Source organism: Daucus carota, chromosome 1 (genome assembly GCF_001625215.2).
Source record: "Daucus carota subsp. sativus chromosome 1, DH1 v3.0, whole genome shotgun sequence".
Lineage (NCBI taxonomy): Eukaryota > Viridiplantae > Streptophyta > Magnoliopsida > Apiales > Apiaceae > Daucus > Daucus carota.
In genome coordinates, this window is record NC_030381.2 from 43,030,136 (window position 1) to 43,046,063 (window position 15,928).

The 15,928-nt window shown below is 34.4% G+C and overlaps 3 protein-coding genes across 3 annotated transcripts; 1 reads left to right on the top strand and 2 right to left on the bottom strand.

Annotated features, from left to right (window-relative positions):
• Window positions 1-139: 139 nt before the first annotated feature.
• On the bottom strand, window positions 140-856 carry LOC108222988 (putative B3 domain-containing protein At4g03170). The gene has a single exon (XM_017397015.1). The coding sequence runs from the start codon at window positions 854-856 to the stop codon at window positions 140-142; it is 717 nt and encodes a 238-aa protein (XP_017252504.1).
• A 7,070-nt stretch (window positions 857-7,926) lies between these two features.
• Window positions 7,927-10,507, top strand: LOC108205596 (aldehyde dehydrogenase family 2 member C4). The gene is made up of 9 exons (XM_017375562.2): window positions 7,927-8,143; window positions 8,266-8,408; window positions 8,508-8,891; window positions 8,985-9,074; window positions 9,153-9,326; window positions 9,411-9,548; window positions 9,643-9,780; window positions 9,874-9,935; window positions 10,028-10,507. Exons 1-9 carry the CDS (start codon window positions 8,050-8,052, stop codon window positions 10,299-10,301), a joined length of 1,497 nt encoding a protein of 498 aa, XP_017231051.1. The 5' UTR covers window positions 7,927-8,049; the 3' UTR covers window positions 10,302-10,507.
• Window positions 10,508-12,359: 1,852 nt separating this feature from the next.
• Window positions 12,360-15,169, bottom strand: LOC108209799 (pentatricopeptide repeat-containing protein At1g14470). Its single transcript, XM_017380921.2, has one exon. The coding sequence runs from the start codon at window positions 15,014-15,016 to the stop codon at window positions 12,737-12,739; it is 2,280 nt and encodes a 759-aa protein (XP_017236410.1). The 5' UTR covers window positions 15,017-15,169; the 3' UTR covers window positions 12,360-12,736.
• Window positions 15,170-15,928: the final 759 nt, after the last annotated feature.

A 15,928-nucleotide genomic window follows, 5' to 3' on the forward strand; every position in this document is an offset into this window, starting at 1 on the left:
CTATAAAACTATATCTGTCCTAATACGGGGCTAATGTAAAATACCATGAACATGTGCTTAAGAGTTAAGATAATAACAGACCTCCCTCAGTTATATAATCTAAATCACTCTAATCCTTCCATCATCATTTTTTTCTCCCTTAGTTGCTGCAGCCATCACCATTCCTATCAGAAGCAATGTTTCGGCTTCTTTTCTGGCTGTCGCACTGATCCATGCTAACCACCTTCTTCCCTCCGGAAGCAACAGAGACTTTGCTCAGAGGTTTGGTCTTTATAGCGAAACACACCTGACCAGTTCTTGAATGCTTGAACATCCAAAGAGTAATCCAGTCTTCCCCTTTAACAAGATTATGATCACGGGCAAAGTTAAGCCAGTTCTGATTAGTTAGCACATAAGCCTTTAGTCCCCAAAGCTTAAACTTCATGTTATAAACATTACCCTCCCCATCATAAACATTCACCCCAAGCCCACCATCCTTCACTTGCACAACTTCTTCAGGAGTCAAAAGTGGATACAATTTATTCTCCACATAGCTTTGTTTAAGCAGTAACCTCGTCTGAGTATCCAACAAGTCACTCTCTGTCAATCTCTTCTTCCATGAGGGGCTGCAATATTTTCCCACAAGTCGACGCAACGCCACAGGAAAATCATCCGGCTGGTTTCCACTCGAAGAAGGGAAGCAGTGCAATGTTTTCTTTTCGCGGGGTTTGGGAGGAGGAAGAGAGCGTTGCACCCTTTGTTTCTCTTCTTCTAATTCTCGGGCTGATTGAGGATCAAGAACAATGTACTGGAAAGAACAAAGTTGCAACGCGGCTGCCACATCTTCTTCACTCAAATTCTCCATTCCTCTAGACATTTCTACAATTATAGAACAATTGTAGAACAATGATGAGAATTGTTATGAGGGTTTGTAAGGGTTTTATATTAGCGGGGAAGTGATCTTCTTGTTTGATAGCAAGTGCACTTGTATATGGAAATGTACGGAGAGTTCCCTTGTTCTGTTGATATCAGAGTACTTATTGTACAAGGTAACTGTTTGATTACCACGCACGTAAACACTTGTACTTCTAGAGTTATAATTAAAAGCTGCTTCTGGGCCGTTTAAATTCTACCAGCCCTTAATTATGGATGTTATTCGATTTATATTTTCACACCAAATCTATAAAATCGCAGCTTCTTAAAATATACTTCCTTTCTTCTTCAAAACTGTTTGCAATTGCATAGGCCTAGAAATCAAAGATAATAAAAATAATCTAGATTTTTATTAAAAAATAATAATAAATATACTCACATAATAGAGAAGACGAGTTTTGTGATGTGACACAATTAAAATTATTTGAATATATTCTTTTAAAAAATTGTATGATAAAAACTAACAACTAGCAATCGTATAATGAATAGGATTTTTAACAATTAGCTATTAGAATTCTTATTTTCACCTGCAATTAATTAAAAGTTAACAAACAGAAATCATAAATGGAATGGAGTTTTAATTCTATTTACAACCTAAAAAGTAATAATCATAGAAGAATATGATTCTTATTTTCAACTAATAGATAGAAGATAGAAAACACAATATATATAATATTAAAAAAATTTAATATTATTAAAATTTGAAGTTAATATTTTTTTCAATATGAATTTCATATTATATATGTATCAAACAAATAACAAATATTGCTGAATTTTGATAAAAAAAAACAAATATTGCTAAATAACAAATTATGATATAAAGTAATTTTTATTTATATTGACATTCTATCCTCAAATCTTTAACTTTTGCACGAGTTCTATATATAAGCTTTCTATGTTCTTATAAAACCTGTGTTATGTTTGTGGATTTTAAGCTCATCCTGGCAAATTTCAGCTAGAAAGCGTCGTAATTTTCTTATATACACTGTTAAATGATCTACGACAAGGAGGACTACCTGTCTACCACTATATAAAAAACAACACGAATAAAAATATTGTAGTAATAATAATTATTAAATACTTCATAGCAGATACTTCAACCACCTTTAATTCTTTAAGTACCCTTGAAAAATTGGTGATTGTAGATCAAGAGATAGATATATATTATCATAATGATGGTAACAAATTATAGTTAGGAATGATGGCAAAACAAAGCTGATGAGTATCTGTAGCATGCTTGAACATCCAAATAGTAATCCAGTCTTTTGTTTCCACCAAGCCATGCTCACTGCAAAACCTAAGCCATTCATTGGTCTTCAGCACATAAGCCTTTTCTGCCCAAAGCTTGAATTTCATCTCATACACTTTCCCTTCTGCATCATAAACATGCACTCCAATCTCTCGATTCTCGACATCCTTAACTTCCCCACTGCTCAGCAGAGGATACAAGAACTGTTTCACATGGCTTTTGTTCAGTAGTAGCCTTTGCTGATCTTTCTTCAAGTCACTTTTCGTCAATTGTTTCTGGAATGGCTTGCTGCAATAATTTCCAACAAGTCCTTGTACAGGAGGAAGATGGTCCTGGTAGTTGGGGCGGCTGCATTGTAATATGTATTTTTGACGAGCCTTCTCTTGTTCTAACTGATGGGCTGCTTGAGGATCAAGGGTGATGTGTTTCATGTTATAAAGAAGCAATGCAGCTTCGTAAACATCCCTTGATTCTTCTTGGAATGAACTGTTCGACACGTTACTTGAACTATTTGCCATTGTGTTTTGTTTGATAAAAATCTAGGAAAAATTTAGAGAAGAACTGAATGGATGATTGTGTTGTAATTAGGGTAATAGGAGTGTGTAAAATTAGAATAAGAGTATATATATAGGCGTTTGTGTGGGATTTGGAGACCCAAATAGTTAGGACTCCAAATATTCGGTAAATCGCATGGAATACCAAAATCAATTATTATTAGAGTACCGGTTATTATTTTTTAGTTTAATTATAAATAATATTTTTAATTATCCAAATTTATATGTTAATATTATTTGTAAATTGTCTTGTTATCAATTATTTGTTAATATATTTCAATTTTAACAAACAGGAAGATTATTGTTCTGCTTATTGTAGAATATAATTTTTTAAAATAATTATTCTACCAATATAACATAATTTGTAGGTTATTATATTTTTAGAAAAAAATTAAAATTAAAATGATTAGATTATATTTTATCTTATCCAATTTTATAATCCAATATTCTCGTCTAGTCCATAAAAGTTAATCCAACATTTGATACTTTATATATTTTTAATCATAATTATTTTCATTATATAATATTATCTCTACCTAGTACATAATTATCTATATTTTAAATTGTTTGTATTGTGATACGCCGATCTTCATATTATAGGCGAAGGTTCCGTGAAAATTTACAATTTTTTAAAATTACTTTTTATTTTTGTATGCGTTAATTACTAGTTATATAAGATAATCATGTTGAAAATAATTGAAATACATTACTATTTTATTAGAAAACATATAAATAAATTATACGTTCATCACATATATAATTTGAGTTCAACATTTTTTAACATATTTTGTTAAATATTGATTAAAATTGTGTTAGAGAAGTACGTAAATTATTTTCAATGTAAAAACTTAGTTAAACGTACTATATAACAAATATTTATATTTCTAGACTCTCCAAACCAGTTTAAGCATCTCTATAAATACATTGATACACAATATATTTTCAACTCTCCGAAGCATTTGGTCGCTTACTACGCTTTTCCTCGTCTCTGAGTGCCTAGGTATCCACCACAAACCTTTACTCGTTTGAACCTCGCCCTTAACTTTAAGGCTATGTCATCCTAAAGTGCTGCTGCTAAATGGATGGATCTTATCAACGTCCATAAATGATAAATCATAGATCGGATATTGTCATATAGCTTTGTATCGACTAAGTTGACGAGTTGGGAAGAAGCGGACCCGAACCGCTAACATCCGCCGCGTGATAAACCACCGCCTCTCATGTCCCCCGACTGATACTACCACACAGGCCAACGATGTTCAAATAATTTTATTCATATGAGTGTTTTATATAGATCAATTTTGCGTTTTGAAAACAAATAATGTGTTGTACGTACACCCGATGTTGAACCCCTACTATAAATGTGTTAGAATACACGATTGGGAGAGGAAAAAAGTTTGTAAGTTTGTAATTTTAAATTTTTTTTTATTTGATCTTAACCACACATATATATGTGTGTATTACTAATATAATAATAATAATATAGATTCAACTTCTCTAATCAAAAATTGATTTATAATTTTTTTTCACAGACAACACCAATAAATTGATCGCAGCTCATGCCTTAGGGTAAATCCAACAGTGGCCTAGAGATCCAAATTTGGACCGATTCTGGCCTAAATCTTCCCAACAGTGACCTAAATCTCGGTCCAAATTTAGGCCACCGAACATTGTTGGCCTAAATTTAGGCCGGCACTATTCACCGACTTAAATCTTTTAAATAATAAAATATTAACATTTTATCTTTTATATATTTAGTTAATTGATTGATTATATGTTAATATAATTATTAAATAGTAATAAATTATATTTAATAACTTTTACGTACTGATAATAGTTACATGTATATATTAATTGTAAAATATAATAAAATTAAATTTTCTTAAAACTTATTAAATTCAAATTAACAATATATTAAGTATAAAATTCGGATTTAATCAAATAGATTATTTCTTGATCCTACAAAATAATCATAATATTAAGTTTAATATTAAAATTAAGTCTTATATTGTTGTTAAAAGATTAAAATAATAGTATAAAGATACCAAAATAGTTAGGGCTCCAAATATTCGGTAAATCGCAATGAATACCAAAATCAATTATTATTAGAGTACCAGTTATTATTTTTCAGTTTAATCATAAATAATATATTTAATTATCCAAATTTATATGTCATTATTATTCGTAAATTGTCTTGTTATCAATTATCTGTCAATATATTTCAACTTTAACAAAAATGAAGATTAGTGTTCTGCTTATTGTAGAATATAGTTTTCTAAAATAATTATTCTAATTATATAACATAGTTTGCAGGTTATTAGATTTTTGGAAAAAAATTAAAATTAAAATGATTAGATTATATTTTATCTTTCCAATTTTATAATCTAATATTTTTGTCTAGTCCATAAATTATTTTTTTTTTTGAAAAAAAATAATAATTCAATAATGAAAAGTCATACGGCATCTACAAGAACAATCGAGTCCAACAAACATAAAACAGATCATTTCGCTGATTAATCTAGTCTTTATGAAGACACAATCAAGCGATTTGTTGAAATTGATATATACACATATAGCCTTCATAAAAAATTCATCAAAACCCGTTTGAGCTATCGATCGTAACTGCAATCCCGTATAAATCTTTACCACTGAATCAATCTCTTGAAAATCTGACACATCTAACGTCCTGAACATTGAATCACACCAAAACACACCAAGCTCTCACAATGAGAGAATAAACAAAACCCAAATAAATTGGGAACAAAACTCACCCAATTTTTTTTTTATCAAACAAAGATACAATCTTGAAAGATAGGAATCTTTACTTGGGGAGGAGTATTATTGAAAAATAAGAGCAAAACAAAGAAAATAACTGATCTGGGGCTTTCCACCAGTGAAAACTGATGGAAGTCCCTCAGGATGGCTAGGGAAAAGGAAGAAGTTTGAGAGAATTTTTTTTAGGGTTTTGAGGAGAGGCTAGCCGGTTGCAAATCCTATTCTAGTCCATAAAAGTTAATCCAATATTTGGATACTTTACATATTTTCAATCCTAATTATTTTCATTATAATATTATCCCTAATTAGTACATAATTATCTATATTTTAAATTGTTTGTATTGTGATATGCGATCTTCATATTATAGGTGAAGGTTCCGATAAAAAATTTAAAAACTTTTTTAAATTATTTTTTATTTTCGTATGTGTTAGCTATTAGTTAATAAGGTAATCATGTTGAAAATACATCACTATTTAATTAGAAAACATATAAATAAACTATGCGTTCAGCACATATATAATTTGTGTTCAATATTTTTTAACATATTTTGTTAAGCATTGGTTAAAATTGTGTTGGAGAAATACATAAATTATTTTTCAATGTAAAAACTAAGTTAAACGTATTATATAACCAATTTTATTTTTGTAGACCCTCCAAACCCAGCTGTACAGTTTAAGCACCCTATAAATATAGCAATACACAATGATAATTAGTGTTCTACATCCGATGTTGAACCCGATTACAAATATGTTAGAACACATGATTTATTTATGTGTTATTTTTAAGAATTAAGATATTTTTTCAATAGATTTCAATAGGGATACTTTCTATAACTAAAGATTAACACGAGAAAAAAATTAGATTGATTGACACTTTGCACCCTTTATGTTTAGGCGCTTTTTCGATTTGGTCTCAAACAATTTTTTTTGGCAGTATGCACCCTAAAGTTTGAAAAGCGCTTCGTTTTGCACGCCTTTGACCAGTCACCGTTAATTGACCGTTAAAGTTAACAGATTTCATATTTTCACTTTGCACCCCACAATTTTAATTTTTTTTCATGAGTATTTTGAAATATTTTTTCCCCAAAATTAGACACTTTTGAAATATTTTTTTTCAAAATTAGACACTATTGCCTGCTGGTATTAACGACATTGTTGTTCTCAAGCCTCTTGCTTCTGCTGATGAGAGCTTCTTATCCATGTCCAGTTCTCAAGCCTCCTCAGGGTTGGACTCGCTCTCATACAACAACAATATGCATGCTAAGGTTTCTTTTACAGATGAAGGTCCACTTGAGAAGGTAAAGTACACTATAACTTGTTATTGTGAAAGGAGATTTAAGGCTTTGCGGAAGATCTGTTGCAACGAATTAGATTATATACGGTCTCTTAGCCGTTGTAAGAAGTGGGGAACGCAGGGTGGCAAGAGCAATGTCTTCATTGCAAAAACCTCAGATGACAGGTTTATAATTAAACAAGTTACCAAGACAGAACTAGAGTCTTTTATCGACTTCGCTCCAGAATATTTAAGGTATTTATCTGAATCAATCACTTCACATAGCCCCACCTGCCTTGCAAAGATACTGTGCATTTATCAGGTATCATCATTTTTGTTTGTTTTAAACAACAATTTGTTTTACACAGAATAATATGAGAATTTTAATATGGCTGAAATCTCCAACATTCTCAGGCTTTGAAGTGATATTATCAATCCTTTAAAAAGTTCCTAACTTGTTTTGTCATCCTATGGCACATATGGTTCTTAATATTATGAAGTTCAGGGCATTTGTAAACAATGTCGTTAATACCAGCAGGCAATAGTGTCTAATTTGGGAAAAAAATATTTCAAAATACTTCAAAAGTGTCTAATTCATGAAAAAAAATTTTGAAATTGTGGGGTGCAAAGTGAAAACCTGAAATCTGTTAAGTTTAACGGTAAATTAACGAAGATTGGTCAAAGGTGCAAAGCGAAGCGCTTTTCAAACTTTGGGGTGCATACTGTCAAAAAAAATTGTTTGAGACCAAATCGAAAAAGCGCCGAAACATAAGGGGTGCAAAGTGTCAATCACTCAAAAAAAAATATTATAAGTTTGTAACTTAAATTTTTTTTATTTGATCTTATCATATCATATGTGTGTGTTACTAATATAATATAGATTCAACTTCTCTAATCAAAAATTGATTTACAATTTTTTTTCACAGACAGCAGCAATAAATTGATCGCAGCTCATGCCTTAGGTCTTGGGCAGAGCTCAGAGACCAATAAATTGATCGTGCTCACGCCTTAAGTCTTGGGCAGAGTGAGAGGAAAAGTCTTAGCTAACCGGCACAAAATATATAAAACAAATATGTAAATATGCTTAACATTAAAACATACGAGTCACTTACGGACAAAAAACGGCACATAAGCATCATGCATTCCCAGCATGGAGCCAATCTTAAGCATCTTTATACGATAAAGACAAAGAGGGCGGGCGGCTCTACATCTCCACACATCACTTTATATATAGGCGATAAAGCTTCTGCTTATTTCTTCACACTCAAAAATACAATACAGTAACAATGGCAGCTGAGAGCAACGGAAAATCAACAAAAATTCCTGAAATTAAGTTCACTAAGCTCTTCATCAATGGAAATTTTGTTGACTCTGTTTCAGGTTTTTTCCCACTTGACCCTTCTTTTAGATGCTTCAGATATCACTTGTATGATAATATCAGAGTCCTATAATTGTTTTGTTAAAAATATTACTTTATCGCATTTATTTATCTTATTTAACAGGTAAGACATTTGAGACCATAGATCCAAGAACAGAACAAGTGATAGCAAGAATCGCAGAAGGTGACAAAGAAGATATTGATATCGCTGTTAAGGCTGCTCGTGCTGCCTTCGATCATGGTCCATGGCCCCGGTTACCCGCTTGTGTAAGTCAATTACATTGATAGAAGAAGACGTTTGATTTACGGTTTTTGTTTGGTGTTAAGACCTCTGAATTGTTATGGTGTGATTGATGTTTTGATCAGGAGAGGGGGAGGATCATGATGAAATTTGCGGACTTAATTGAAGAGAATGTGGAAGAGTTAGCGGCACTGGATACAATTGATGCTGGCAAATTATTTGCTTTCGGGAAGGCCTTGGAAATTCCTTCTGCTGTGAGCACTTTGCGTTACTATGCTGGTGCAGCGGATAAAGTTCATGGCAACACTTTGAAAATGTCTAGGGAATTCCAGGCATATACTCTGCGCGAGCCAATTGGAGTTGCTGGAATCATCATTCCATGGAACTTCCCTAGCATCATGTTCTTCTACAAAGTGAGCCCGGCTTTAGCTGCAGGATGCACCATGATTGTCAAACCTGCTGAGCAGACACCGCTATCTGCTCTCTATTTCGCTCATTTGGCCAAGCTGGTACTGTTAAATGTTTATACAAACTATTCGTTTTTTCTTCTTATACACATATAAGGACTTTTAGTTACTAAGATGATGGCCATTTTCCGATAGGCTGGTATTCCTGATGGAGTGCTTAATGTCGTCACTGGATTTGGACCAACAGCTGGTGCGGCCATTTCTTCTCATATGGACATTGACAAAGTAAGAATAAGATTGTATAAGCGCTTTTTCTGTGAAAATTTGTAAGGTGTAAGTTACTTATCTGTTTGATCATTCAAGGTTGATTTTACGGGTTCAACTGAAGTAGGCAGGCTAGTAATGCAAGCTGCGGCATTGAGCAATTTGAAATCTGTATCTCTAGAACTAGGAGGTAAGTCCCCGCTCTTGATATTCGATGACGCTGATGTGGATACAGCTGCAGATTTGGCTCTTTTCGGAGGTTTTTATAATAAGGTATGGTGGAAGTACTGGAATTAGTATTCTGTATTGACTTGTTATTGATACAGCTCCTACAATCCTCACTATCGTTCTTATCAGGGAGAAATCTGTGTGGCAAGCTCTCGTATATTTGTTCAGGAAGGAATTCATGATAAAATTGTGGAGAAGTTGTCAGAGAAAGCTAAAAACTGGGTCATTGGGGACCCTTTTGATCCTTCTACGCGTCACGGACCACAAGTAAGAGTAATTTGTTTTGACATTACTTTGCGCTTTCAAGAATTCAGAATGGATCTAATGTTATGAAGACCATTGATGTGATTATACTGGGCAGGTTGACCAGAACCAGTTTAAGAAAATACTTGGATACATTGAGCATGGCAAACGAGAAGGGGCTCACCTGTTAACCGGTGGCAAGACTCACGGAGAGAAGGGGTACTATATCGAGCCAACAATTTTCACAAACGTTGAGGTGAATTTCTGAAAACTTGAATCTTCAGCTTCAGACGCCTTGAGCCAACAATGTGCTTATTTAACTCTGAATTTATGATCAACACTTGATTAGGACCACATGATGATTGCAAAGGATGAAATTTTTGGTCCTGTCCTGTCAGTCATGAAGTTCAGGTAAGTTAGACTCTTCTACGTATCACTAATCATCTTATAGATATGCAACTGCAAATGAATGGAGTTAGCTAGAACAATTTATACTCTTTCAGTACAATCGAGGAGGCAATCACGAGAGCTAACGCGACTCGATATGGACTAGCAGCAGGAATTGTGACTAAGGACTTGAATGTTGCAAACACTGTTTCGAGATCAATCAGAGCTGGTGTGATATGGATAAATTGTTATACAGCTTTCAGCCCTGATTGTCCTTACGGAGGATATAAAATGAGTGGATTTGGAAGAGAGCTTGGGATGGAAGCTATGGACAAGTATCTTCAAGTTAAAGCTGTTGTCACTCCCCTTGTTAACTCTCCATGGCTGTGATTATAAACGTTTGTTTATAAATCTTCTTCTCACAAGTCACAACTCCATCTTCGCTAATAATCACATGTTGAGTTACAAAGTCCAAGAGATGCCTTATTGTGAAATTATATAGAACTTAGGCACTTGATAAAAGAAAGTTATCTAACAATATCCCGGTAATGTCTTATATCACCAGGACAACCTCTTAAAATCTTATTTTTAAAGCACATGATTCCTTCCCTATCTTATATTTTATAATAAATTATTATACATCCTATCTTTCTCTCTCTGTTTTATATTGTCCTTTAATGATGAAAGAAAATCTTTAATAAAAAAATATATAATGAGGATAATGCACATTGTTTGAGTTGCCCCCCCCCCCACCCCCACCACCACCACCACCACCACCACCACCACCACCACCACCACCACCACCACCACCACCACCACCACCACCACCACCACCACCACCACCACCACCACCACCACCACCTTAGGTATTTGAGGCACCTTGGTTATGTTATTAACAAAGGATTAAGCAAAGAATGAGAGAGAGCTCAAGTAAACTCCCTCAGAATGAATTAAACTTCCCCTTAGGTATTTGAGGCACCTTGGTTATGTTATTAACAAAGGAATAAGCAAAGAATGAGAGAGAGCTCAAGTAAACTCCCTCAGAATGAATTAAACTTCCCTCGGAGATCTTCAAAAGTAAGAAATGCAAAATCTAGTCGAACTCGCCGTAATCCTTTTAAGACACCTCTTTGATAAATTAATATAAAAAAAAGTTGATCCAACAATGTCCTAATAATGACTTATATCACTAGGACAAGCTCTTCAAGCTTCCTTGCTAAGACACCTCTTTTCTTGTCCTATCTTATATTTTATAATAAATTATTATACAAACTCTTTTTCTCTCTCTATTTTATATTGTACTTTAATGATGAAAGAAAAACTTTAATAATAAAATATAATATATATAGTGAGGATAAGGCACAGTATTGGAGTTGAAGTTATTTAAAATATCCTATATTACTAGGACAAGTAATTTTCTATTTTATATTTAAGACTTGAATTACGACATTGCTGGACTTGCTCTAACCATCATATTAGTACAAGTAAAAGGTTGAAATAAATCAAAACCATGTCAAACAAGACAAGCATTAATTATACACATTTAAATCAGGTAAAAATATTGGATGTTGTCAGATGTGAAGATCATGTCGAATGTTATGAAAGTTCATACTGACCTGCCAGTGGTTCCCCTACGTATCTCGGCAGTGACGTTTAAAGTCGCCTGTCAATACCAGAATATCATTAAGTTATTCACTCTTGTACACACCGCCAAGCTTCACCAAAACAAAGGACAAATGTAATGGCTGATATCTTGGTTTGGCTGCTTATACCTTCAATGTGTCTCAGCACAAAACTAGTTTCAGCTAGAACTCCAACAATCATCAATTTATTTTGCAGTTAGCCAAAGTTTTACAACTGCCTAAAAATTCCTCTGAGCAATTTCCTGCTATGAGCATGTAATGACCACAGTCTTAATTTACTCGACCCTATCTTATTGTTTTCTATAATCTAGCAAGCCCTCTAGCCCTAGCAGCTTCTTCTACTTTCTTGCAGAGGCATACGTCGTTAAGAGTAGACTACTCTCCCCCTGCAGCTTCTTCCTACTTTCTTGCAGAGGCATACACGGTTAAGAGTAGAACATAATTTTTCAACTTTAATGAGCCTGTTAGCTGCAAACTCCCCACTGTCAAGTCTTCTGAGAATCTGACTGGCATTTAAGAGTTACGCATAGGCTACTTTGTCATGATCAAATTTTCTCCTTGTCAAGCTTACCTCCCCGATCGAACAAATCACTCAGCATTCATAGTGACCTATACGTACCTCTTCAATAGCTATAATGTCAATCGCAGGGTGATCATAGGGCCTTCTGTCTGCCTTTGCGGGAATGGAATTTAGATTCCACATGGACTTGCCAGGAAGGCAGGAATCATATTACTTTAAATCTTACAAGGAAAAAGAAACAGTAAGAAACAAAGTTGGGAGCTCAGCTAGAAAGAATCTCGTCACTTAAATCCTGAAAATATGAAAAAAAATTCCCCATATACCTCAAACATTGGATTTTTATCACTGATTCCTGTCTTTACATTAAAACTGAAGCGGATTCAGTGTAGTATTTTCTCCTTAGTAATCTACATTTGGCATCATAAATTCATCTCATACGTGGTCTTCAAGCCGGTTGAATGGTTCAATACTAACTCAGGATCCCACAAGGACTAATTGTTGTTCCGGGTGTCATGTTGTGCAAGCAACACGAGAAAGGCATACAAAACCAGAGAGTCAGAGTATCATAGCTCAAACGTGTTGCAGCAATCACAAAACCATCTCACCCGCCATATATATCAGCAGAAAATATTTATACAGGAACTTGAATTGGGGATCTTTAGCTACCAATAATCCTTGCAAGAACACAAACCTTCACTAAATCTATGAAATCTATTGTTGTCTCTCACAATGATCTCTCTTCCCTCCATCTTTGAGATGACCTTTATAGCAGTATGGCAATCCTGACAGACCCTCAGGTTTTTCACCACCCTAATCACTGACCCAGCTTCACTAACTAAGAGAGCAAAAGCAATGGCTAATTTCTCACTATGACTGCCTACAATCTCTTCCTTTTCTTCCACCTCGAGGTCTCTCAGCACACAATTATCATCAGCTACATAACCAGCACTCCTCATTTTCTTTTGAAGTTCTGCCAGTTTTCTATAAATACTTTCAGATTGTTCATGTGAACGATCTCCTACTATGAATTTGTGTATTTCACCATGGTATTCCACCCAACTCCATCCAGTTGTCTTCACCACTCCAACTTTTTTCATTGCCCCTCTAACCCTCTCGACATCTTCCCACTTTCCTGCAGAAGCATATATGTTGGAAAGCAAAACATAGTTTCCCGAATTTTCTGGTTCAAGTTCAAAGAGCCTGTTTGCTGCAAACTCCCCAAGGTCAAGTCTTTTGTGAACTCGACTAGCACTTAACAGTGAACCATAAACACCAGCATGAGCCTCCATCGGCATTTTTTCAATCAATTCCATTGCTTCATCAAGCTTCCCTACTCTCCCCAATAAATCAATCATGCATGCGAAATGATCTACATCTGGTGCTTTAATTGATTCAAAGACCTTTCGGCCTTCCTCTAGTAGTCCTGCATGGCTGCAGGCTGTTAGTGCACCAATATATGATATGCGGTCTGGTTTGATACCCTCATCTTCCATCATATAGATTAATTCAGCAGCTTTATTGCCATGTCCGTACGCTGCATAACCTGTAATTAGTGTGTTGTACGATATAACATCTCTTGTTTCCATTTCTTCGAAAACTTTTTTAGCATCTTCTATGCAACCACACTTCGAGTACATAAAAATCAAAGAATTATTTCCTGAAATGCTTAACCTAACCCCTTCTTGCATCAGCGTATTCAGAATCCAATTACCAACTCCTAATGCCCCGAGATGGCCACAAGCTGAAATCACACTCACCAATGTAACTTCATCTGGTCTCACGCTTTTGTTCCTGACCATTTCTTTAAACAGATTAATAGCACATGCTGACTGTCCGTTTTGTGCATAACCAGCAATCATCGAGTTCCATGAGACTACATTCTTTTCAGGCATTTGATCAAAAAGCTCTTTTGCTGAATCTAAATCACCAGTCCTCGCATATGCAGAAACCATAGCATTCCATGTAAAAGAGTTCCTATACAAACCCAACTCATCAAAAACCTTTCTAGCATTTTCAAGGTTCCCACATTTCGCATACATATCAATAAGTGCCGTCTTTACATAACAATTTAACTTGACTCCCTTCTCATTCAACATTTTAACAAGAGACTCTGCAAGACAAGGATCACCAAGAGAAGAGCATGCCGATATAACCGCAACACAAGTCGTCTCATTAGGTTGCATCCTAGCTTTCAACATCTCATCAAACAACCTTACAGCCTCCTCAGCAAACCCGTTTCTAGAATACCCTGATAACATTGCATTCCATGACACAAGATTCCGCTCTGGCATATGATCAAAATACCACCTAGCCCTCACCAAATCTTTAACTCTCGAGTACCCAGTAACCATCGCAGTCCAAGTAACCACATTCTTATCCGGCATCAACTCAAACAACCCACAAGCTTCAGCTCTTTTCCCCCAACTCCAATACCCAGAAATCATCAAGTTCCAATCCGCAACACTCCTCTCAGACATTTCATCAAACACTTTATGAGCATCCTCAACAGGCCCATTTTTCGCATAAACATCCATGATTGCATTCCTCACATACCCATCACAACAATGCCCCAACTTCAGCAAATGGGCATGCAACAATCTCCCATCTTTACCAGCAGATTTCAACAAAATAGGGTACACAAAAGCATCAGGCCTCACCCCACACTGAGACATTTCATCAAACAGTTTGAGTACATCATTATGAGCATCCAAATGTGAGTAAAACTTGAGCATGTTGGTGAAAACAAAGACATTTTTGCAATGGGCCGAGTCGAAAATAAGGCGCGTGTACGATGGCGGCGCGTGGAGGCGCGTGCAGTGTCCAATGAGTTGTGCCACCCAGTAGTTGTCATGTAATAAGGAGTAGTGGATGAGTTGTGCATGGAATTGTTTTAGGCGGCTATAGTTTGATATTTTGAAAACTATGGTAGCCAAATGTGACATGACAAATAGTGATGTGCTGTGAATGCTAACATAACGGTTAAAAATACTGGGAAATTACTCAGAAAAAATAGTTTTAAAATAAAATTTAATTTTCTACAACGTATCATAATTCATACGGATCAAATAAAATTATAAATATTTTTTAATTCAATAAAATACAAAGAAGATAATCGAATGATACTGTAATAAACAATAATCCTGTATTTCGCTATTCTATTTTTCGAAAGTATTATTTATATTATATTTTTCGCTATTTATTTGGGTGAGTATTTTTGGAAATTATAAAATATTTACAAAGTGAAGAAACGTTGAAAATATATAAAATAACTAGCAGAACAAGAAAAATATATAAAATGTATGTAAAATAAATAAAGATTCCATGGTAAGGATTCCTACAAGAAATAAGAATGAGTAATGGCAATGTGCAGCAGCACCTGACAAGGAGGAGCAGCATGCCATGTGACAACCTAATAATCTCATCATTCAATAATAAGTTCATACATGCCTATAATCAACACATCACATGTCATAGCATTCCTCTCTCATGTTCTTTATCACACATCTTTTAGCTTTCATTTTGTAGGTGTAATTTTGGATTAATTTTACGAAGATCACTAAATCAGTCATATTTATATATGGGCTGTTTGAAAAAATTTGGATTAGGATTTTATGGGTGATCAAATTGTTTGGTAAAAAAATATAATTCAAAAAAATAAAAATTAATATTTTCAATCTTTTATATAAATGTTTTTGGCTTTTTAGTAGAAGCCGACTTCTTAGCAAAAACGGTTAGAATTTTTGTTGCCTAAACACGCACATAATATTTGAATCCGAAGGTATCTATTAGGTGTTTAATATTTTTTGTCTATGGAAATAGGTAATTTAATTATATATTTACATATTTTCAAAAAA